The sequence below is a fragment of the Bufo gargarizans genome, chromosome 8 (genome assembly GCF_014858855.1).
Source record: "Bufo gargarizans isolate SCDJY-AF-19 chromosome 8, ASM1485885v1, whole genome shotgun sequence".
Taxonomy (NCBI): Eukaryota; Metazoa; Chordata; class Amphibia; order Anura; family Bufonidae; genus Bufo; species Bufo gargarizans.
Genome location: NC_058087.1, coordinates 122934126 through 122959473, shown reverse-complemented (window position 1 = coordinate 122959473; position 25348 = coordinate 122934126). Strand labels below are relative to the sequence as shown.

The following is a 25348-nucleotide window of genomic DNA, read 5'->3' as shown; positions in this document are numbered from 1 at the left end:
ATCTGTCACTTGCGACCTCCCTGCCTATCCATACACATAGGGGGAGAGTTATAAAAACTGGTGTAAAGGAAGACTGGCTTAGTTGCCCCTAGCAACCAATCAGATTCCACCTTTCATTTTCCAAATGAGCTCAGAAAAATGTAAGGTGTGACACTGTTGCCACACTTGCGGTTGCCCGCGGCAACGTATTGCTGTGAGAGCATGCGGTGGCGGTGTCTCTGCCTTCTGGGTGATTGCCGGGACATAGTTGCAAATTATCCGCCTCCGGACCGCCTAACGCAGATGTGCGGTCCGGAGGCGGCAGCGCTGCGCACAGTCACGCATATACGCGTCATCTCGCGAGACGCGAGATGACGCGAATATGCGCGCGCGCATGCGCAGTTCGCGCCGGCATTTCGTAGAGGGGGGTCGGGTCACCAGCCTGTCAGCCAATGATCGCGGCTGGCAGGCTGGCGATTTTTAAAAAAACCAATCAAAGGCCAGATATCAGATCATATTAGTAAATATGATCTGATATATGGCTGCCTGCTCCTCTGCTGGTTCTTTTCGTCGGTTGGATCCAGCAGAGGAGCAGGCTTCAAAGTGAGTACACCAAACAGCACACTTTAGCCCCAGATCACCCCCCTGAACCCCAATTAACCCTTTGATCACCCCTTTGTCAATCACTAGTGAAAGGAAAAAAGTGATCAGTGTAAACTGTCACTTTTTTTTTTCACTGGTATTGACTGTTAGGTTTTAGGTATAGTTTAGGCCCCTTGGTTAGGTAGTTTAGGGATCAGTTAGCGCCCAGCCCACCGCACCGCAGTCCCTTATTCGCTGATTAGCGTATCGCTAATCAGCATTTGTACTTTTATAGTATCTGGAAGTGATCAAAACTGATCACGGTCAGATCTATAATAGTACTAGTGTCACTTTAGTTCGCCCTCCACCCAAAACGCAGTGTTTGCCCGATCAGGCTTGATCGGTCGCCCACACGTGCGTTCGCCCACACCCGCCCCACCGCAGTGACAAAAAAAAATTTTTTTTTGGTTCACTGCACAATCACTTTACACGCACTGCGGCGATAAAAAAAATCAGTTTTGATATTTTTTTATCAACCGCAGCGGCCTCCGGTACTTCGCTAGCCTCCGGTACTTCGCTAGCCTCCCCTTTGTAAGACAGGCTTGCTTTTTTTTTCTTGGGTAGTCTCAGGGAATACCCCTAAATTTAGTTGCCCACATGTCTAACAGGGGGTATTCTTCTGAAGAGGCCTACAGGCTTCTGACCCAGTCGGATGAGGAGTGGGAACCCTCATCTGATGAATCCAGCGGGTCAGAATACGAACCTGTAGAAAGCAGTGGCTCTCTGACCCAAAGTTCGGACGAGGAGGCTGAGGATCCTGATACCACCAGGCGTACCCGGCCCCGTGTCGCTAGACCACAGGTTGCGCAGGATCCGCTTCAAGAGCAGCAGAGTGGGGCTGGTGCTGTCGGATTACGTGGTGAGGCATACACCAGCAGCCCAGCCCTCCCTGGACCTAGTACCAGCACTGCCGTACAACCTGGTGAAGTAGCGAGCACCAGAAGGGCAGTTGAAGCTGGTACGGTGGCACGTGCAGTAGTGACCCCGTCGCAGCCACCGCAAAGATGTGCCCGTAGAGCCCCTAGAATCCCAGAGGTGCTGGCAAACCCTGATTGGCAGTCCCCAACTTCAGCCGCACCTGTAGTTTTCCCTTTCACTGCCCAGTCTGGAGTTCGGGTTGAGACAGCTCAGATCGGTTCGGCCCTGGGATTTTTTGAGCTGTTCTTGACTGCGGAGCTCTTAGACTTAGTTGTGGCAGAGACAAACCGGTATGCCACACAATTTATCACTGCTAACCCGGGAAGCTTTTATGCCCAGCCTTTCCGGTGGAAACCAGTCCAAGTTTCCGAAATTAAAACTTTTCTGGGCCTCCTCCTCAACATGGACCTGACAAAAAAGCATGAATTGCGGTCATATTGGTCCACGAACCCGATTCATCACATGCCCATGTTCTCTGCTGCTATGTCCAGGGCACGTTTTGAGGCCATCCTGCGTTTCCTGCACTTTAGTGACAACACCGCCTCCCGTCCCAGGGGCCACCCTGCTTTTGACCGGCTCCACAAAATTCGGCCCCTCATAGACCATTTCAACCAGAAATTTGCAGATATTTATACCCCAGAGCAAAACATCTGCGTAGACGCGCCTTGGCTTCAAACAATACATCCCAAGCAAGCGCGCCCGGTATGGGGTCAAATTGTATAAGCTCTGTGAAAGGGCCACAGGCTATACCCACAAATTTCGGATCTATGAGGGAGAAGATCAGACCCTGGAGCCGGTCGGTTGCCCTGACTACCTGGGGAGCAGTGGGAAGACAGTTTGGGACTTGGTGTCACCCTTATTCGGCAAAGGGTACCATCTTTATGTGGACAATTTTTACACAAGTGTGGCCCTCTTTAGGCATTTGTTTCTAGAACGGATTGGCGCCTGTGGTACCGCGCGAACTAGTCGCGCGGGCTTCCCCCAACGGCTCGTTACAACCCGTCTTGCAAGGGGGCAGAGGGCCGCACTGTGTAACGAAGAACTGCTCGCGGTGAAATGGAGAGACAAGCGTGACGTTTACATGCTCTCCTCCATTCACGCAGACACGACAATACAAATTGAGCGAGCAACCCGTGTCATTGAAAAGCCCCTCTCAGTCCACGACTATAACCTCCACATGGGAGGGGTGGACTTCAATGACCAGATGTTGTCTCCGTATTTAGTTTCCCGCAGAACCAGACGCTGGTATAAGAAGGTGTCTGTATATTTAATTCAATTGGCTCTGTACAATAGTTTTGTTCTCTACAGTAAGGCTGGGAGAACTGGATCCTTCCTCAAATTTCAGGAAGAGATCATCGAGAACCTCCTGTACCCAGGAGGTTCCGTGGCCCCATCCACCAGTGTAGTTAGCCGTCTACACGAGCGACATTTCCCCAATGTCGTTCCTGGTACCTCAACCCAACCGTCACCCCGAAAAAGATGTTGTGTCTGTAGCAGGAGTGGAATAAGGCGTGACACCCGCTATTTCTGTCCTGACCACCCTGCCCTATGCTTTGGAGAGTGTTTCCGGAAGTACCACTCACAGGTACACTATTAGCATAGGGATCATCTCACCAGGATAGGCACACAGGGCTATTAGGGCCCATTCACTCACTGCTGCTGCAAACATCTCCTTTCACATGGGACAAAGTGCATAACGCACTTCGCCACATCTTTGGGCGATTTGCGCTTTGCACATTGACCCATGGGGAAGGAGAGGTTTGTTCTATAAAGGTAAAAAAAAAAAAAAAAAAAAAAAAAAAACACCAGTAAGCAAAAAGGTTAATGTTCAGTTAAAAAGTTAAAGTTACATGTTCTGTTGCAAAGTTAATAAAATTATTGCGTTGCGGCCTGGTTTTTTCATTTTATTTTATTTTTTTGTCTTTTTACCTTCCAGGTGGACCAACCGATCGATTAGCTGCATAACCGATGTGCATTCTGACAGAAGCATTGCGCTGCTGTCAGATTACACGCAAGTCGGTGTATGCGGCGCTGCAAGACGGGATTTTCTCCTCTGCAGTAACAGATACGTTTGCCGAGGCATACAAGCTGAGGAGGAGGCGGCGTTCCTATGCTTTGGCAAACACTTTGTATATAAATTCCTAGAATTTTTTTTTTTGTCACAAGTTAGCGGAAAATGATGATTTTTTTTTCTCTCTCTTTTTCCTTACAAAGTCTCATATTCCACTAACTTGCGACAAAAAATAAAAAATTCTAGGAACTAGCCATGCCCCTCACGGAATACCTTGGGGTGTCTTCTTTCCAAAATGGGGTCACTTGTGGGGTAGTTATGCTGCCCTGGCAATTTAGGGGCCCAAATGTGTGAGAAGTACTTTGCAATCAAAATGTGTAAAAAATGGCCTGCAAAATCCGAAAGGTGCACTTTGGAATATGTGCCCCTTTGCCCACCTTGGCAGCAAAAAAGTGTCACACATATGGTATCGCCGTACTCAGGAGAAGTTGGGGAATGTGTTTTGGGGTGTCATTTTACATATACCCATGCTGGGTGAGAAAAATATCTTGGTCAAATGCCAACTTTGTATAAAAAAATGGGAAAAGTTGTCTTTTGCCAAGATATTTCTCCCACCCAGCATGGGTATATGTAAAATGACACCCCAAAACACATTCCCCAACTTCTCCTGAGTACGGCGATACCAGATGTGTGACACTTTTTTGCTGCCAAGATGGGCAAAGGGGCACATATTCCAAAGTGCACCTTTTGGATTTCACCGGTCATTTTTTACACATTTTGATTGCAAAGTTGTTCTCACACATTTGGGCCCCTAAATTGCCAGGGCAGTATAACTACCCCACAAGTGACCCCATTTTGGAAAGAAAACACCCCAAGGTATTCTGTGAGGGGCATGGTGAGTTCCTAGAATTTTTTATTTTTTGTCGCAGGTTAGTGGAATATGAGACTTTGTAAGAAAAAAAAAAAATCATCATCATTTTCCGCTAACTTGTGACAAAAAATAAAAAGTTCTATGAACTCACTATGCCCATCAGCGAATACCTTAGGGTGTCTACTTTCCGAAATGGGGTCATTTGTGGGGTTTTTCTACTGTTTGGGCATTGTAGAACCTCAGGAAACATGACAGGTGCTCAGAAAGTCAGAGCTGCTTCAAAAAGCGGAAATTCACATTTTTGTACCATAGTTTGTAAATGCTATAACTTTTACCCAAACCATTATTTTTTTTTGCCCAAACATTTTTTTTTATCAAAGACATGTAGAACAATAAATTTGGCGAAAAATTTATATATGGATGTCGTTTTTTTTGCAAAATTTTACAGCTGAAAGTGAAAAATGTCATTTTTTTGCAAAAAAATCGTTACATTTTGATTAATAACAAAAAAAGTAAAAATGTCAGCAGCAATAAAATACCACCAAATGAAAGCTCCATTAGTGAGAAGAAAAGGAGGTAAAATTCATTTGGGTGGTAAGTTGCATGACCGAGCGATAAACGGTGAAAGGAGTGTAGTGCAGAAGTGTAAAAAGTGCTCTGGTCATGAAGGGGGTTTCAGCTAGCGGGGCTGAAGTGGTTATGGCACAAATATGTGGTGAACCATCATTTTAGACTTTTTAATGCAACAATAAAGGTGAAAAAAAACCTTTGATAAATGTCCCCCAATGTTTTTGTAGAAGTATAGTAGGGTCCATAAGACTATAGAGGTTGTACTGAGCCATAATATTGACTGGCAGTGGATCATTTTAGGTTCCCAAATGGTTTATTTTGTTTGCACACACAGGAATGTCTGCCTGTTAGGCTAGAATTGCACATGCGGTTTTGATACCGTTTGAGGTTCAGTTTTAACATGATAGCTAGTGTTGAGCGAATCAAAACCAAACTAATTGACTTCAATCCGAATTTCAGGAAAAATTTGATTCACTGTGAAGCTGAATTTCCTTATGCTTTTCCTGAAATGGTGGCAAAGAAAAAAATACATTTTCACCTACAGGAGCTAATCCGGTAAAAAAACAAAACATACCTTATCCATTTGCTGGTGGAGAAGCAATGCGGCTATCTTGATTGAAGATACCACGTGAAACCTCACACTGGGTGACATGTGACATCACCACACCTTCACATCACCACGCAAGATTTTGCACGGTGTCTTCAATCAAGATGTCTGAGACAGCCTCTCCGCAAGCCAATGGATAAGGCTACTTTCACACTAGCGTTCGTCGGTCCGCTCGTGAGCTCCGTTTGAAGGAGCCCATGAGCGGACCCGAACGCCTCGTCCAGCCCTGATGCAGTCTGAATGGAGCGGATCCGCTCAGACTGCATCAGTCTGGCGGCGTTCAGCCTCCGCTCCGCTCGCCTCCGCACGGCCAGGCGGACAGCTGAACGCTGCTTGCAGCGTTCAGCTGTCCGCCTGGCCGTGCGGAGGCGAGCGGATCCGTTCAGACTTACAATGTAAGTCAATGGGAACGGATCCGCTTGAAGATGACACCATATGGCTCAATCTTCAAGCGGATCCGTCCCCCATTGACTTTACATTGAAAGTCTGAACGGATCCGCTCAGGCATCTTGCGCACTTAGAAATTTTTCTAAGTTATTAATGCAGACGGATCCGTACTGAACGGAGCCTCTGTCTGCATTAATATGATCGGATCCGTTCAGAACGGATCCGATCAAGCGCAAGTGTGAAAGTAGCCCAAGCTATTTTTTATTTTATTTTTTTACTGAATTAACCACTGAAAGCCCACAATTGTAGCATCAGATGCCGCAATCGGCGATTAACGCGATTTCTGAGGGGTTCAATGATGGGGGTTGGCGCGATTGTCCACTAGATACACAGGAATCCGTAATGGGAAAAAAAAAAGAAAAATATTCAATTTTCTTTTGTCATCTTGTCCCCCCCCAAAAAATGTAATAACAATGATCAAAAAGAAATACATACCACAAAAATAGGAACAATAAAAAAGACAGTTTGTTGTGCAAAAAATAAGCCCTCATAAAGCTCTGTAGACTGAAACATAAAAAAGTTATGGCTGTCAGAACATGGCAATGCAAAGAAAATTTTGATATTTATAAAAAAAAAATCGAAAGTAGTAAGTAGTAAACAAAAAACCCTATACAAGTTTGGTATCGCCGCATTCGTATTGAGCCGCAAAATAAGGAAGTCAGTCATTTTCAGCGCACCATAAACGCTGTGATGTCAAAAACCTTCAGTTTCTTTGTTTTTGAAAATTTTGCCATGTGGGGGCATGGCCTGGATGTCTGATGGAATGGCGGCGTAATTCCTGAGCTCCGCTGCTTGCACTTTATGAAGAGACCTATTCAGCCGGAGGAGACACATCCCATGGGAAAAAAGTTGCCACCAAGAAGCTCAATACTCACCCGATCGCCAGAGTAAGTGCGACGCTGGATGCTTACCTCACCCGCGGCTCCCAGCACAGTGCGGCCTGCACCATCCCTCTGAGTCTGAAGCTAATACAGGCGCGGCAGTTTGCGCGCCATCCCGAACGCAAGGTGAGGGTGAAGGGGTGTTTTCTGCCGACTCCACATCCTCCCTGTCCCCATTAGCAGAGGGATTCATGCCCTATAATCCAGAGCACACATCTGAGCCGGAGGCGACCACATCTTCGGGCCTATTCAACCTTACATCTGCGGGCCCCATTATGCCACCTAAAGCGGCTCTCAAGCAGGCCAGAAACCAGGCGGCAAAGCCATCTCCGCGCCGACGTGATTGGGGAGACCCTCCTGATGATCTGCTGGACTCTGTACAAACCCCTGAAGGTACTGAGGGGGGCACCGACAATTGGAAGCAGCTCTCTGTTCTAGGAGATGATGGGGATGATAGACCCGTGCCAGCGTCCCAAACTCCTGCGTCGATCCAGCAAACTCTGCTACAATTACCCACTAAAGACGATTTCAAGGCCATAGTCACAGAAGTGAGGAATGCCTGCAAAGCTGAGATCTCCTCCTTATGTCTGGACTTAAAACAAATGTCCTCCCGGGTGGATAACATTGAAATGGAACACGATGACACCCGTCGATATGTGGCCCAATTGCAATCCATCATTGCCTCCCATTCCCAAACCATTAAAGATAACTCCAGGCACCTGGAAGATCTCGACAATAGGGGGCGACAAAATAATATCCGGGTTAAGGAAATACCTGAGTCGGACGCCGAAGAAAATCTGGATGCTCTACTAGGAGAACTTTTCAACCTGATACTGGACTCCCAGACGGTCATTAAGTTTGATTGGGCCAATAGGGCTTTACGACCTAAAGATACTACTTCTCAGCCCAGGGATGTGATATGTTGCCTTTGTGACTTTCGCTTGAAAGAAGCTATTATGGCCAAAGCCCGCACATTACGATCTGTGACCTTCAAGGATCTACTGTCTACCTTTACCAAGAGCTGTCCTGGTTGATGCTGCAAAAATGGCGGTCGCTCCAGCCTTTACTAGCTTGCCTGAAAGATCTGAAAATACCATATGGTTGGGGTTTGCCCTTTGCACTAATCGCCACAAAAAATGGCAAATCATCAGTTTTGCGTATCCACGCAGACCTACCAGCTTTCTGCTCTGCCTTGGGCATCACCACTCCTCGCCTGGATGTCTGGGAGGTTCCTGATCCCCCACCAGCTCCAGCCCCACTTTGACACACAGTTCAACGGAAGAGATACAGATCTCCCCCACAGAATGGACTATCTGGATCTCCCCAGCGGGATGCACCTCCGTGAATGCTACCTGAGGGGTTGAACCTCATTATGGTCTCCGAGTTGATCTATTATTGATGAGCAGCGTCTCTATCATTCAATTGAGACTGTCTCCTTACACTAGTTTAGATTTATTTTTTCTGAGTATTGTTGCTGTTTTTCTCTCTACCGCTCCGCCTATGAAGGCATTCAGTCAGGTCCTACCAACGTGGCTCTTTTCCTTGCCTTTTCTCTCTCCCTCTCCCCAGCTCTGAGTTCAGGGGGTGGGGGGACAGAAGCAGGCTTTTTCTGACATTATAGTTAGTATTGTACTGAGCTTCACCTGGGTGTTATCACTCATTGTTCAGAATACCTTGATGTATTGCCTTCTGTGTCAGTTGTCTTTTGTGTCCCCTTTTCCCCCTATGTATTCTCCCTTTTTGTTTTCTTGCTATAAGCTAATGGGACATCTACAGACGCCTGGGACGATGGCTCTCCTGGAGGACTTCTTGGCGGCCCTAAGTAAGTATAGACCTTACACACTTCACAATGGTTAAATGTATATCATTGAATGTGAAGGGAATACTAAAAGAAGGCTGGCCCTCAATGAATGCCGATCTCAGAAAGCTAACAGTTTTCCTGCAGGAGACCCATTTTGATTAGGAGGGTTCATTTAAGTTTGCTGCCCGGACGTTCCCGTGAGTTTATTCTGCTAATACGGGAAGGAAAGCAGCGGTAGTGGCCATCCTCCTGTCAGTTAACTGCCCTGTGCAGGTGGAATCCTGTACATCTGATGTACATGGTAGATATGTCATCCTCAAGGCGTCCCTAAATGGCAATCCACTAATTTTATGTAATGTATATGCCCCAAACTCAGCCCAAATCCCCTTTTTGAGGAAGGTGCTCCTAAAGCGCAACACGTACCTACCCGCGGTTGTTATAATAGGCGGAGATTTTAATGTCTCTTTTTCTGAGCATTGGGACAGACTCCCCCCTGGGGATTCTCCACCCTCCAAATCACAGCGTAGATTATCGCGTCTCTTTAGACGTCTCATCCGAAAGTTTGCACTATATGACTCATCCAGAACGTATACTTTTTATTCCCATCCCCATCGTAAACACACCCGAATAGACTATTTTCTTGGAAATATTCCCACACTAAGGCTACTTGGGGATGCTGATTATAGGCACTATTACGTGGTCAGACCACGCACCAGTTTCCATCACTCTTAAATCAGGAGATAGTCGAACAAAAGTGTGTCATTGGAGACTTAATGAGACCCTTTTATTTAAACTCCCGAGCAGGCAGGAATTGCATGACTCTCTCACAGATTATTTTTCCCTTAATCAATCCTCCATCTCTTCCAGGGGCGTAGCTAAAGGCTCATGGGCCCTGGTGCAAGAGTTCAGCTCGGGCCCCCATTCCCTCAGTGCTCTGTGGTCAGGGGCAGGGAAGCATATAGCCTTTGTGCTGCCTGAGGTAAAAATGTACACTACCCTACCATGCTAAATTATTGAACTAACCCCTTCCCTCCATCCAGAGGTGTAACTTGACCAGCATGCACTTTCTATAATACTGGTGTCTTCTTATGCAGCACAAGGGTCTTTGGGTCCCCTCAGGCTCCTGGGCCCGGCAGCGACTGCTACCTCTGCACCCCCTATAGCTACGCCCCTGGTGTCTTCTATTTCCATACTGTGGGAGGCGCACAAAGTGGTTTTTAGAGGTAATTGTATAGCCATAGGCACCCAATTAAAAAGGGATTGTAATTTGCAACATGCTACCATCCACTTGGAATCTCAGATGGAGTCCCGCCGCTCTGGTCATGGATTATCTAGTCAACCAATAACATGGCAGTTGCTTCAATGCATTTAGGGCTGTGGTCCTGGTCAAGACAATCTCCTGGACTCCAAACTGAATGTCAGCATAGGAAAGAAAGGTGATTTAAGCAATTTTGAGCATGGCATGGTTGTTGGTGCCAGACGGGCCGGTCTGAGTATTTCGCAATCTGCTCAGTTACTGGGATTTTCACGCACAACCATTTCTAGGGTTTACAAAGAATGGTGTGAAAAGGGAAAAACATCCAGTATGCGGCAGTCCTGTGGGCGAAAATGCCTTGTTGATGCTAGAGGTCAGAGGAGAATGGGCCGACTGATTCAAGCTGATAGAAGAGCAACGTTGACTGAAATAACCACTTGTTACAACCGAGGTATGCAGCAAAGCATTTGTGAAGCCACAACACACACAACCTTGAGGCGGATGGGCTACAACAGCAGAAGACCCCACCGGGTACCACTCATCTCTACTACAAATAGGAAAAAGAGGCTACAATTTGCACGAGCTCACCGAAATTGGACTGTTGAAGACTGGAAAAATGTTGCCTGGTCTGATGAGTCTCGATTTCTGTTGAGACATTCAAATGGTAGAGTGCGAATTTGGCATAAACAGAATGAGAACATGTATCCATCATGCCTTGTTACCACTGTGCAGGCTGGTGGTGGTGGTGTAATGGTGTGGGGGATGTTTTCTGGGCACACTTTAGGCCCCTTAGTGCCAATTGGCCATATTTTCAATGCCACAGGCTACCTGAGCATTGTTTCTGACCATGTCCATCCCTTCATGACCACCATGTACCCATCCTCTGATGGCTACTTCCAGCAGGATAATGCACCATGTCACAAAGCTCGAATCATTACAAATTGGTTTCTTGAACATGACAATGAGTTCACTGTACTAAAATGGCCCCCACAGTCACCAGATCTCAACCCAATAGAGCATCTTTGGGATGTGGTGGAACGGGAGCTTCATGCCCTGGATGTGCATCCCTCAAATCTCCATCAACTGCAAGATGCTATCCTATCAATATGGGCCAACATTTCTAAAGAATGCTATCAGCACCTTGTTGAATCAATGCCACGTAGAATTCAGGCAGTTCTGAAGACAAAAGGGGGTCCAACACCGTATTAGTATGGTGTTCCTAATAATTCTTTAGGTGAGTGTATAGTGATATTGCGTGCCAGACTATGGGAGCTAGCTCTTGAAAAAAACTGGCAAATTACTACTATATTCTAGACAACGCTTTTATATGTGGGGAAATAAGTCCCATACTATACTGGCCTGCCAACTGCGGGATTCCAATGTTACAGGCACCCCGGCAGCCTTGAGGAAAAAAGACGGTAGCATGGTATATGACCCTAAAGCTATCTCTGAGTTATTTCAGGGGTTTTATACCTCCCTTTACTCCCTACCTCAGCAGGTGACCTCCGACCCAGTGGAATGCCAGGACCTCTTTGCCTCCTTCTTGACCCGGTGTAACCTTCCTTAGGTGTCAAAAGAGGCCTGATCTGCCCTTAATGCTCAGATTACAGAGGTGATCTCCAAACTTCCCAATGGCAAGTCACCTGGGCCGGATGGTCTACCTTACTCATATTACAAGACGTTTTCATCTATTTTGATACCGTATATGTGTGCTTTGTTCAACTATTTTTTTTGATGGGTTACCCGGTCCCTGCGTCGTTTCTCCACTTCCACATTTCTCTTATTCCAAAACCGGGCAAAGATCCCCCTAGACTGTTCCAACTACCGCCCTATTGCTCTCCTTAATTCAGATTTAAAAATATTTGCGAAATTGTTAGCTAACAGGCTTTCTTTTTGATTTGTTAGCACTGTATGGTAGACTTTCAGGGTATAGGATCAACGCTGCGAAGACGGAAGACCATCCCTTAAATCTCCCTGCTGATAGATTAGACTCGCTAATTTTCGTTTTAGATGGACAGACACGACCTTACGTTATCTTATCAAAACTACTGTATTTGTTTGAAACTCTCCCTGTGTGGGTTCCGAGAAGTGAACTCTGTGCTTTGCAATTGAGTATATTCAGATGTATATGGAATGGGAAGAGACATCGAATAGCTGGTGGTGTCCTCACGGCTCTTAAGACTCAGGGAGGACTTGCAGTCCAAGACATTACTAGGTATTATTGGGCTACTCATCTTAGATGGCTCCCAGCATGGTCCAACCTGTATGCTTTCTCTAGGTGGATGGAAGTAGATAGATAAGCTCTGGATAGCACCAATTCATCCTAACTCCCTACTGTGGTCTACTGTTCCACAGTCACAGATACCAGATTTATTTGGACCCATGTCGCTTACGTATAAGGTATGGCAATACTGCTGCCGTAGATTCTCTTTAATCTCCGAGAAATCCTCCATTATTTAATCCCTTATTTCAGATGGGGCTACAGACCTCCTTTTAAATCTTGGTTTTCCAAGAAGGTGTTCAGATTTTTTAGATATGGTTGACTATAGGACCTTGCAATTGATCCCATTTGATACACTTAAAAACTCCATATCACTTACGGAATCATCTAGATACCAGTATCTGCAAATCCAACATCTATTCAATACTCTGTTTCATTCCAACCAAGTATCCATCCCTACATCATTCGAAAAGGTATGCAAGCTTTCGGATTCGACTAGAAGCCTTATATCTGAAATTTACATAATCCCCTCATCCCCACCCTCTTTCATATGTCAAAATGTGAATCGCTCTTGCATCACACTATTCCATTGGAAGAATGGAGGATGATTTGGAAAAGAGCTGCTATGACTTCTGCCTGTATCACCCACAGGGAGAACACGTACAAAATATTAATGTTCTGGTACCACACCCCACAATTACTACGTAAGCTTAATCCCAACATTTCCGATAGGTGTTGAAGGTGTGGAACAGGTGTGGGGTCCCATATTCACATCTTCTGGGAATGCCCTTTAATTAAGCCCTTTTGGACCATAACACAGGATATACTTTTTTGCCTACTAGACATTAGATTCCCTTTTGAAGCCCATCACTTACTTATTGAACATTCCTCACATACCCTTGAAGAAGCACTTCCTGCTACTGATGCTCCATGTGCTGACGGCAGCTAGGCGCTTAATAGACAGTTTTTGGAAGCGCACAAATTCCCCCTCACAAACTGATCTTATAGCCAGCTTAATGGAGGTCAGGAGAATGGAATACCTTTTAGCTACCCTGCTTAACCAGATTGATAGATTTGACCATACTTGGAAAACTTGGGATTTGGTTTTTGGTGTTCCGGCCTAAATTTGGCTTTGTTCTCCCTCATATACTTACCCTGGATGTATCCTGTCTTGTCTTGTCCCCTTGTCTTGTCCTTTTTTTTTATACTGGCTGATACTATTGACGCCACCTCTCAGAAGTTAAATTAAAAAATGTTGGCTTCTTCTTGTGCTCAACCTGAATATGATTACTCTGCTTCCATTCATCAGGGGCATGTAATCAGCTGATCCTACGACTATTGTTATCCTCACTTTCTGTACCTTAAAGAGGACCTTTCATCGGTCCAAACATTGTGAACTAAGTATCATGACATATACAGCGGTGCCCAGGGATCTCACTGCACTTACTATTATCCCTGGGCGCCGCTCCGTTCTCCCGTTATGTCCTCCGGTATGTTCGGGGACTTGGTTATAGTAGGCAGAGACTTAGGGGACTTGGTTATAGTAGTTGGAGTCTGCCCTTGTTCTGCTGGGTGTCTCCTTCTCCTAGGCTGTTGCGCTGGCCAATTGCAGCGCAGAGCTCAAAGCCTGGGAGGTTTTTTCTCCCAGGCTGTGAGCTGTGCACTGTGATTGGCCAGCGCTGTAGCCTAGGAGAAGGAGACGCCCAGCAGAACAAGGGCAGTCTCCGCCTACTATAACCAAGTCCCCGAACATACCGGAGGACATAACGGGAGAACGGAGCGGCGCCCAGGGATAATAGTAAGTGCAGTAAGATCCCTGGGCGCCGCTGTATATGTCATGATACTTAGTTCACAATGTTTGCACCGATGAAAGGTCCTCTTTAACATGATGTTTTTGCAATGGAAAAAATACGGCTAAGCCACTGTTGTAATTGAATCTGTGTCTGAAACTTTAATAAACAGACAATTGAAAAAAAAAATATTTACCATGCAAAGAATTTTTTCCCTGTTTCCCAATAAAAGATATAGTAAGTTAAATGGCGGCATTAAAAATGCATCGTGTCCCACAAAAAATAAGTCCTCAGATAGCTACCTGAACGTAAAAAAAAAAAAGTTATGGTTATTAGAACGTGGGGAAGATAAATCCAAAATGCAAAAATTAAATTAGGCCTCAACCCCAAAGGGTTATACCACAATGTGCACTAAGTCACAAAAAAAGTGTCTGGTCATTAAGTTCTTTTCAGGCTGGTCACTAAAAGGTTGATGTCGTTTTTTAGAGCCAAAGCCAGAAGTGGATCCAGCAGCGAATATAAGTCTGGAACTGTATCACACTGCACAAAAAAACTGCTACAAAAGGGCTTGTGTGATTCGAGCCTCAAGACGGCCACTCAGACACTTTGCAATCAGCACTTTGCCCCCAGAACAGAATGGGGGCGCTTGTCAGGTGCTTTAGATATAAAGTTCTAAGTATTATGGGGCAGATTTATCAAGACTGCCGCTTTCTGTGCCTGTCTTCATATCCCCTGTGCTGCCGGAGGTGAACCTAATTTATGACTAGGCACATGCAGTCCATGCGCCTAACCAGAAAACTGGCAAACATGAAGATAAATTTGTTGTGTCTGGCCACGTCCCCTTTACTGCCCTGCCACACCCACTTTTAGAAAACTGGCGAGGACAGCAAAAAAGGGGAGATGCCACTTTTCAGGCGTAAAGGGAATGATAAAGCTCCCCCATGTTTTGTATCACATCTCATCCAATATAATCTTAAAATAGAACATAAAATTCTACAATATTTCTTACCTGCCCCAAGGAACGGAACCATGTTACCATGTGGATCGCCTATAGGTAAACTGGGCACTCCTAGGAGATTTGTTGGAAGCTTGCTTTTTATCATGGGATGAGGGTAGAGAGGAGATGTGACATTCCACTCGTCATTGACAATACATATAGGAATTCCGTTAAGTCCTATTGTGAAAACCACAAAGAGAATTGAAAAAACTTTCAACCTGACATCATGATGTCAATTATTATTTGTACCACTAGAGGGAAGCAGTGAGTAAATGTGTGTTAGCAAATACTGCTATTGTGGTAACGCTACTGGAAAACAATAAAATTATATATTGTATTGTGTGTTTCCATCAACTGTTGAATTCTATAATAGGATATTGGAAAATGTCTTGCTTTTATATGCCTTACTGGAGTCCAGACACCATCCTGCTTTAATGTATTGCTATGAATTGTACCAACTGAAGTTGTAGCAGTGTAGTGTGGTACAGAAATTGTCTCATCTACATCATATGAGCACAACTACCATGGTAGCAGACATTGCAACTGTTATGGGGTCCAACAACTAAGGATGTCCGTTTCTACTCAGAAATAAGGTGAATTTGTTATTATTGTGGGCAATGAAAAAGTAATTGAAAGTTTTACTACGGGGATCCATGGTTACTCCTCCTATGTTGTGACATCAGCATGCAGAATTGCCAACCGTCCAGAAATTTCTGGACAGTCCGTAAAAATAGGTGTCCGTGATTTTATTTTATTTTTACGCTGGTGGTGCTTGACTAGATTTTTTTTGGTGGTAAATAGGGTTGAGCGAACCCGATTCTTAAAAAAAAAAAAAAAAAAAAAAAAAAATGACCTTAATAATAATATGGTCTCCGTCCTACTGTAAAATCTATGTCATCGGAGGTCTTTCCGAAGTTTCTGCAAATATCACGAGACTTACTTCATCTCGCTTCTACCACGTGTCAGTTTCAAATAGGTGTCCGTGATTTTATTTTATTTTTACGCTGGTGGTGCTTGACTAGATTTTTTTTGGTGGTAAATAGGGTTGAGCGAACCCGATTCTTAAAAAAAAAAAAAAAAAAAAATGACCTTAATAATAATATGGTCTCCGTCCTACTGTAAAATCTATGTCATCGGAGGTCTTTCCGAAGTTTCTGCAAATATCACGAGACTTACTTCATCTCGCTTCTACCACGTGTCAGTTTATTCACATAAATTGCTGTATCAAAATACGAAGCTGAAGACTTCTTCGTTAATGAGGCACGAAGCAGAGTTTGGCTTAGTATTCCGATACAGTAATTTGAGAATAAACAAACTGACGCGTGATAGAAGCAAGACAAAGTAAGTCTCAAGATATTTGCAGAAACTTTGGAAAGTCCTCCAATGAGGACATACATTTTACAGTAGGGCTGAGCCTATATTAGGGTATTTTTTTGTTTTTTGTTTTTTTACAGCAATCTGAACCCGATTCTCTCAACCCTAGTGGTAAATATCATTTTACAGTTCACAGTAAATGCTGGTAATCAGTCCTTATCGGTATATTGAGCCATAGCCACGTACTACTTAGGAATCTTTATCATTCATTATCTTTTTCCAATTTTGTCTGTGAAAAATGTTGGATGTCTGGGAATTTTGGGATAAAAAAAATATAAAAATTCTGGCTGGCAACCCTGCCTGTATGTTTTCATTCCTCCATTAGGATGTCACAGAGTACAGGGTGACATTTTTGGTTATTTCTGTGCTAAGATATCATGGTGTGTATTATCCTTGTACTGTTATCTAAAAAAAACCTCTTCCTGTATTGTGACATCACTACATATATTATCCCTGAATTGTGACATCATTGTGTATATTATTTATGTGCTCTAACTTGTTATTATGGGTACTCTTCCTGTATTGTGACATCACTACATATATTATCCCTGTATTGTGACATCTTTGTGTATATTATTTATGTGCTCTAACTTGTTATTATGGGTACTCTTCCTGTATTGTTGTGACATCACTACGTATATTATCCCTGAATTGTGACATCATTGTGTATATTATTTATGTGCTCTAACTTGTTATTATGGGTACTCTTCCTCTATTGTGACATCACTACGTATATTATTCCTGAATTGTGACATCATTGTGTATATTTCTGTGCTCTAACTTTACTGTTTGTAATATTCCTGTATTGTGACATCTAGAGAAGAGCAAAGTAACTCTAATCAGGTTCAACCCGAGTTTTGTAAAAAAAAAAAAAAAAAATTGAGGTGAATCCGAATTTTTGGTGATATTGTTAGGGCGAATTTTGGCGAGAGAGAGAAAAAAAAATTCTAGAGAAAAAATATGAATCCTCGGAGACATCAGAACATTGTGCACAAATTTAAGCCAGCTGAAGCAGTTTCCATTTGTGTAGAATTGATTTGGAACTGAATCCAATTGGTAAGAAATTAAAAATTACAAAACCTCACTGCTATAAACCAGTAATGGAGGGAAGACTGCCCCTAGTGTGTTACCATTGGCAAGGTGGACATTAGCATGTGTCGTGTACTGGTGTCTAGAATATCATCCTTCTCACTTCTTGTTTCATTGATTTTATTTTAGTTTTTAAATTCTACAATTTTTGGTCCACCAGAACATACCTTGAATATGTGTAACACGATGAGGGTGAGGGTTATGCCGGTAAAAGAATGGGTGGTTACTGAGGTTACCAAACCGTGAGTTGCTTTTAGTCGGGGGTCTCATTGCTTCATCACTGAAACGCAGTGGTGTATTCTGGGCAAGATTTTCCAGTCTTTCAGCCAAATCAGTAATGTCTTGAGTTTTAAATGTACTAGAGACTGGATTCTTCAAGTGTTCCATCTTTTCCTTTGCAGTAACGTGGTTGTTGCTGTGATGTGAGACAAGAGCTATGAATATTTATACAAGCCATTGACGTGTGCATCGGCATTACAGTATTGTAAACCACCGCACCAAGCAGAAACGTTAATGTAATTGTATGGCTAGAGCTCTTTATTTATGTTCCACCTGAGTGAAGGAAATTGACATTTAAATCTACATGAAATGAGTTTTCCAGGAATGTATAAATATATTGCAGTTCGTGAAAGTAATCCATCATTGCGGAGGGAATACTGTGTGCACTGACTGCGTTGCTGTACAGAGTGTCTGCTTAAGGCCTCATGCACATGACCGTTCCGTTTTTTGCGGTCCGAAAATTGCGGATCTGCAAAACACGGAAGCCACCCATGTGCCTTCTGCAATTTGTGGAACGGAACAGGCGACCCATTGTAGAAATGCCTATTCTTGTCCGCAAAACAGACAAGAATAGGACAGGTTATATATTTTTTGCGGGGCCACAGAACAGAGCCACGGATGCAGACAGCACAAGGAGTGCTGTCCGCATCTTTTGCGGCCCCATTGAAGTGAATGGGTCCGCACCCAAGCCACTGCAGCTCGGATGCCGACCAGAACAACGGTCGTGTGCATGAGGCCTAATAGGTGGGGTAAAACAACGGCGAGTGTGATTCTGTGGACTGGTGGAGTGGCTGTTTATAGGATATAGCAAGGTTCTCAGCCGAGTGTGCATGTGTGAGGGGCTTTGGCAGAGAAGCGGCAAAGGAGGTTTAAGGCTAGTTTCACACTTGCGGCAGGATGGATCCGACAGGCTGTTCACCATGTCGGATCCGTCCTGCGGGTATTTCGCCGTTCCCGCGGACCGCCGCTCCGGCGCAGCACGGAGGTGCACGGAGAAAGCCGCCAGACTAAAAAGCCTGACATGGAGTAATTTTAGTCCGACGGCCTTTCTCTGTGCACCGCCGTACTGCGCCGGAGCTCCGCCCCGGTCCCCATTATAGTCAATGGGGACGGAGCGGCGGTCCGCGGGCACGGCGAAATAGCCGCAGGACGGATCCGACATGGTGAACAGCCTGTCGGATCCGTCCTGCCACAAGTGTGAAAGTACCCTTACACTGCCAAATGTTAGGTTGTATGATATAGGTGAATGTGGCCATTTTCTTCTACAAACAGCACGGCTCCTGTCCATAGACTGTGCACATCCTCTCTATTCATCTGAATTCTGTGGGAAACAGTGGTGCTGTTTCTGGAAGAAAGATGCCATATTTTCTAATCTTCGATAACTCCTTTAACCCCATGCTGACACAACCATTAGTCTTTTTTATATTTTTTTTACTACCTGCATTTCAAAAGCCATAACTTTTAAAAAAAATTATTCAGGAAGGGCTTTATAGGAACTTTTACTTTGTTAGGCCCCATGATGACATAGTAACTGAAATCTCATTGCAGGGAGTAGTATGGTGGATGCCGAAAGGGATTAAATAGTCTGAGGTGCGATACCAGACACAGCAGATGGACAAGAGTGGTGGTATATCTGGGGGGGTAGACATTTTTTCCCTAATCTCCATCAACCCTTTTAACACCATGCTAATAAGGTTGGTAACTGACTATAACAGACACTCATTTCACGTGAACTGACAGAGCTGGCATAAAGCCATGCCTCCATCAGATTTATTTTACACTGCCTTTGTGCTGACTAATGCAAAGGCAACTGTAAGAATCAGTTAATGTCAAATACAAGTTATTTACTGACTTCTTCCCCATTATTTGATTGACCGGCATATGAAGCAGGAAATCTCGGAGTAATATTAGACGTCTGCATTAGTCATCTGGAATGTTATAGACCCTTGCACATAAATCTATATAGTCATTTCTTGAATGAGCTCAGCCAGCATCTAACAAACTTCAATCGATATCCGTTTCTTGGAATAGAAGAACATTAATAAAGCTGTAAGATGATATTTTACCAAAATCCAAGGAGGACATCAACATTTGAAACCATGCATGATTAAAGGGTAAAAGCAAAAACGATGAGTTATAGTAACAGATAAAAGTATCCAAACTAAAATTGAGGTTTAATAATTTGTCTAATTATGCCATGTCCCCAATGATACCAGGGAGGACAAAGCATTCTTTTAGGCACGAAGCATGGCTGCAGCACATTTTTTAAAGAACGTTTGATGGTGTTATTATTTCCATGTCACTATCTAGTTTTCTCACTGGCTACTAAGCCTGATAATAGGTGCACCTCCCTGTTCTGTACAGATCACTTTTCAGCAGTCATCTCATTATGACTGCAGGATTACAATGACAGATATCACCTATATTGAGATAGCACTGACTGGATCCATCATTTACAATAGGTGAGTGTCAAAGCTTATCAACTCTTTTTCTTGTACAATGTCCTCTGCACAGGTAAGTCAGAGACAGGGGAAGAAAAAAAAGGAGGGTTAGTCACTGGGCCTTCAGGAGTGATGGTCCAGGGGTAACTTCGCAGGGCGCCAGAGGTCGGGCAGACTGGGTGTAGTAAGATTGTGTCTTGTTTAATTGGAAATGAAAATAATAAAATTATATATCTTAGGAATATATATGTTGGTCAAATGATAATAGTAAAACAGAGAGGGGCCGGCTGCCAATGGTCTCAAACCACCCTGATCCCTCAGGGTGGGTGATTAGAAAGAAAACAGTGGGGTTGCGTGAAAGCGCAAAAAAGGACCACAAGGGGGCGCCAGTGTCCCTAATGTCTAAGGTTATATTGGTGTCAAGCACAAAGGTAGAGGTTTATCTTTTTTATCTTTTTTTGGGGTTATGTGTGTACACTCACCGGATATTTGATTGGTGTACAGTAGGTTATTCGTAATTATGAATAAGATAACAATAGCGATAAAATATATACAATCAAGGTATAAGATCCAATAATGGGTTGTAAAATCAAAAAATCAGAATTTAAAAATTTTAGTGACTCACTTCACCCAGGAGGGTAATGTGGGATAAAGCTCAAGACACCCACATCACACCTCCTGCGCCTGGATCGCCAGTAGAATCTCAGAAACGAACAGTGATTACTCTGGAGTAGAGTTGAGCGAACACCTGGATGTTCGGGTTCGAGAAGTTCGGCCGAACATCCCGGAAATGTTCGGGTTCGGGATCCGAACCCGATCCGAACTTCGTCCCGAACCCGAACCCCATTGAAGTCAATGGGGACCCGAACTTTTCGGCACTAAAAAGGCTGTAAAACAGCCCAGGAAAGAGCTAGAGGGCTGCAAAAGGCAGCAACATGTAGGTAAATCCCCTGCAAACAAATGTGGATAGGGAAATGAATTAAAATAAAAATTAAATAAATAAAAATTAACCAAAATCAATTGGAGAGAGGTTCCATAGCAGAGAATCTGGCTTCCCGTCACCCACCACTGGAACAGTCCATTCTCAGATATTTAGGCCCCGGCACCCAGGCAGAGGAGAGAGGTCCCGTAACAGAGAATCTGTCTTCATGTCAGCAGAGAATTAGTCTGCATGTCATAGCAGAGAATGAGGCTTCACGTCAGCCACCACTGCAACAGTCCATTGGCATATATTTAGGCCCAGCACACACACAGGCAGAGGAGAGAGGTCCCGTAACAGACAATCTGGCTTCATGTCAGCAGAGAATCAGTCTGCATGTCATAGCAGAGAATCAGGCTTCACGTCAGCCACCACTGCAACAGTCCATTGGCATATATTTAGGCCCAGCACACACACAGGCAGAGGAGAGAGGTCCCGTAACAGAGAATCTGGCTTCATGTCAGCAGAGAATCAGTCTGCATGTCATAGCAGAGAATGAGGCTTCACGTCACCCACCACTGCAACAGTCCATTGGCATATATTTAGGCCTAGCACACAGGCAGAGCAGAGAGGTCCCGTAACAGACAATCTGGCTTCATGTCAGCAGAGAATCAGTCTGCATGTCATAGCAGAGAATCAGGCTTCACGTCAGCCACCACTGCAACAGTCCATTGTCATAAATTTAGGCCCAGCACCCAGGCAGAGGAGAGAGGTCCCGTAACAGACAATCTGGCTTCATGTCAGCAGAGAATTAGTCTGCATGTCATAGCAGAGAATCAGGCTTCATGTCAGCCACCACTGCAACAGTCCATTGGCATATATTTAGGCCCAGCACCCAGGCAGAGGAGAGAGGTCCCGTAACAGACAATCTGGCTTCATGTCAGCAGAGAATTAGTCTGCATGTCATAGCAGAGAATCAGGCTTCATGTCAGCCACCACTGCAACAGTCCATTGGCATATATTTAGGCCCAGCACCCAGGCAGAGGAGGGAGGTCCCGTAACAGAGAATCTGTCTTCATGTCAGCAGAGAATCAGTCTGCATGTCATAGCAGAGAATGAGGCTTCACGTCAGCCACCACTGCAACAGTCCATTGGCATATATTTAGGCCTAGCACACAGGCAGAGGAGAGGTTCATTCAACTTTGGGTAGCCTCGCAATATAATGGTAAAATGAAAATAAAAATAGGATTGAATGAGGAAGTGCCCTGGAGTCCAATAATATATGGTTATGGGGAGGTAGTTAATGTCTAATCTGGACAAGGGACGGACAGGACCTGTGGGATCCATGCCTGGTTCATTTTTATGAACGTCAGCTTGTCCACATTGGCTGTAGACAGGCGGCTGCGTTTGTCTGTAATGACGCCCCCTGCCGTGCTGAATACACGTTCAGACAAAACGCTGGCTGCCGGGCAGGCCAGCACCTCCAAGGCATAAAAGGCTAGCTCTGGCCACGTGGACAATTTAGAGACCCAGAAGTTGAATGGGGCCGAACCATCAGTCAGTACGTGGAGGGGTGTGCACACGTACTGTTCCACCATGTTAGTGAAATGTTGCCTCCTGCTAACACGTTGCGTATCAGGTGGTGGTGCAGTTAGCTGTGGCGTGTTGACAAAAGTTTTCCACATCTCTGCCATGCTAACCCTGCCCTCAGAGGAGCTGGCCGTGACACAGCTGCCTTGGCGACCTCTTGCTCCTCCTCTGCCTTGGCCTTGGGCTTCCACTTGTTCCCCTGTGACATTTGGGAATGCTCTCAGTAGCGCGTCTACCAACGTGCGCTTGTACTCGCGCATCTTCCTATCACGCTCCAGTGCAGGAAGTAAGGTGGGCACATTGTCTTTGTAGCGTGGATCCAGCAGGGTGGCAACCCAGTAGTCCGCACAGGTTAAAATGTGGGCAACTCTGCTGTCGTTGCGCAGGCACTGCAGCATGTAGTCGCTCATGTGTGCCAGGCTGCCCAGGGGTAAGGACAAGCTGTCCTCTGTGGGAGGCGTATCGTCATCGTCCTGCCTTTCCCCCCAGCCACGCACCAGTGATGGACCCGAGCTGCGTTGGGTGCCACCCCGCTGTGACCATGCTTCATCCTCATCCTCCTCCACCTCCTCCTCATCCTCGTCCTCCTCGTCCTCCAGTAGTGGGCCCTGGCTGGCCACATTTGTACCTGGCCTCTGCTGTTGCCAAAAACCTCCCTCTGAGTCACTTCGAAGAGACTGGCCTGAAAGTGCTAAAAATGACCCCTCTTCCTCCTCCTCCTCCTCCTCCTCCTGGGCCACCTCCTCTTCCATCATCGCCCTAAGTGTTTTCTCAAGGAGACATAGAAGTGGTATTGTAACGCTGATAACGGTGTCATCGCCACTGGCCATGTTGGTGGAGTACTCGAAACAGCGCAACAGGGCACACAGGTCTCGCATGGAGGCCCAGTCATTGGTGGTGAAGTGGTGCTGTTCTGTAGTGCGACTGACCCGTGCGTGCTGCAGCTGAAACTCCACTATGGCCTGCTGCTGCTCGCACAGTCTGTCCAGCATGTGCAAGGTGGAGTTCCACCTGGTGGGCACGTCGCATATGAGGCGGTGAGCGGGAAGGCCGAAGTTACGCTGTAGCGCAGACAGGCGAGCAGCAGCAGGATGTGAACGCCGGAAGCGCGAACAGACGGCCCGCACTTTATGCAGCAGCTCTGACATGTCGGGGTAGTTGTGAATGAACTTCTGCACCACCAAATTCAGCACATGCGCCAAGCAAGGGATGTGCGTCAAATTGGCTAGTCCCAGAGCTGCAACGAGATTTCGCCCATTATCACACACCACCAGGCCGGGCTTGAGGCTCACCGGCAGCAACCACTCGTCGGTCTGTTGTTCTATACCCCGCCACAACTCCTGTGCGGTGTGGGGCCTGTCCCCCAAACATATGAGTTTCAGAATGGCCTGCTGACGTTTACCCCGGGCTGTGCTGAAGTTGGTGGTGAAGGTGTGTGGCTGACTGGATGAGCAGGTGGAAGAAGAGGAGGAGGAAGCCGAGAAGGAGGAGGTGGCAACAGGAGGCAAAGAATGTTGCCCTGCGATCCTTGGCAACGGAAGGACGTGCGCCAAACAGCTCTCCGCCTGGGGCCCAGCTGCCACTACATTTACCCAGTGTGCAGTTAGGGAGATATAGCGTCCCTGGCCGTGCTTACTGGTCCACGTATCTGTGGTTAGGTGGACCTTGCCACAGATGGCGTTGCGCAGTGCACACTTGATTTTATCGGATACTTGGTTGTGCAGGGAAGGCACGGCTCTCTTGGAGAAGTAGTGCCGGCTGGGAACAACATACTGTGGGACAGCAAGCGACATGAGCTGTTTGAAGCTGTCTGTGTCCACCAGCCTAAATGACAGCATTTCATAGGCCAGTAGTTTAGAAATGCTGGCATTCAGGGCCAGGGATCGAGGGTGGCTAGGTGGGAATTTACGCTTTCTATCAAATGTTTGTGAGATGGAGAGCTGAACGCTGGCGTGTGACATGGTTGAGACGCTTGGTGACGGAGGTGGTGGTGGTGGTGTTGGTGGTACATCCCCTGTTTGCTGGGCGGCAGGTGCCAACGTTCCTCCAGAGGCGGAGGAAGAGGCCGAGGCGGCAGCAGCAGAATAGGCCGAGGCGGCAGCAGCAGAAGAGGTAGCAGGGGGAGCCTGAGTGACTTCCTTGGTTTTAAGGTGTTTACTCCACTGCAGTTCATGCTTTGCATGCAGGTGCCTGGTCATGCAGGTTGTGCTCAGGTTCAGAACGTTAATGCCTCGCTTCAGGCTCTGATGGCACAGCGTGCAAACCACTCGGGTCTTGTCGTCAGCACATTGTTTGAAGAAGTGCCATGCCAGGGAACTCCTTGAAGCTGCCTTTGGGGTGCTCGGTCCCAGATGGCGGCGGTCAGTAGCAGGCGGAGTCTCTTGGCGGCGGGTGTTCTGCTTTTGCCCACTGCTCCCTCTTTTGCTACGCTGTTGGCTCGGTCTCACCACTGCCTCTTCCTCCGAACTGTGAAAGTCAGTGGCACGACCTTCATTCCATGTGGGGTCTAGGACCTCATCGTCCCCTGCATCGTCTTCCACCCAGTCTTGATCCCTGACCTCCTGTTCAGTCTGCACACTGCAGAAAGACGCAGCAGTTGGCACCTGTGTTTCGTCATCATCAGAGACATGCTGAGGTGGTATTCCCATGTCCTCATCATCAGGAAA

At 45.8% G+C, this 25348-nt stretch overlaps 1 protein-coding gene across 3 annotated transcripts in view; it reads right to left on the bottom strand.

Moving 5' to 3' along the window:
• Positions 1 to 25348, bottom strand: part of LOC122945696 (protein TBATA-like) — a 66684-nt gene that overhangs the window by 20712 nt on the left and 20624 nt on the right. For all 3 annotated transcript variants that reach the window (XM_044304845.1, XM_044304847.1, XM_044304846.1), the window contains exons 4-5: positions 17621 to 17868; positions 15003 to 15167 (exon numbers count right to left, since the gene is read on the bottom strand). In XM_044304845.1, the coding sequence (XP_044160780.1) occupies positions 15003 to 15167; positions 17621 to 17868 (413 nt within the window). The remainder of the gene's footprint in view (positions 1 to 15002; positions 15168 to 17620; positions 17869 to 25348) is intronic.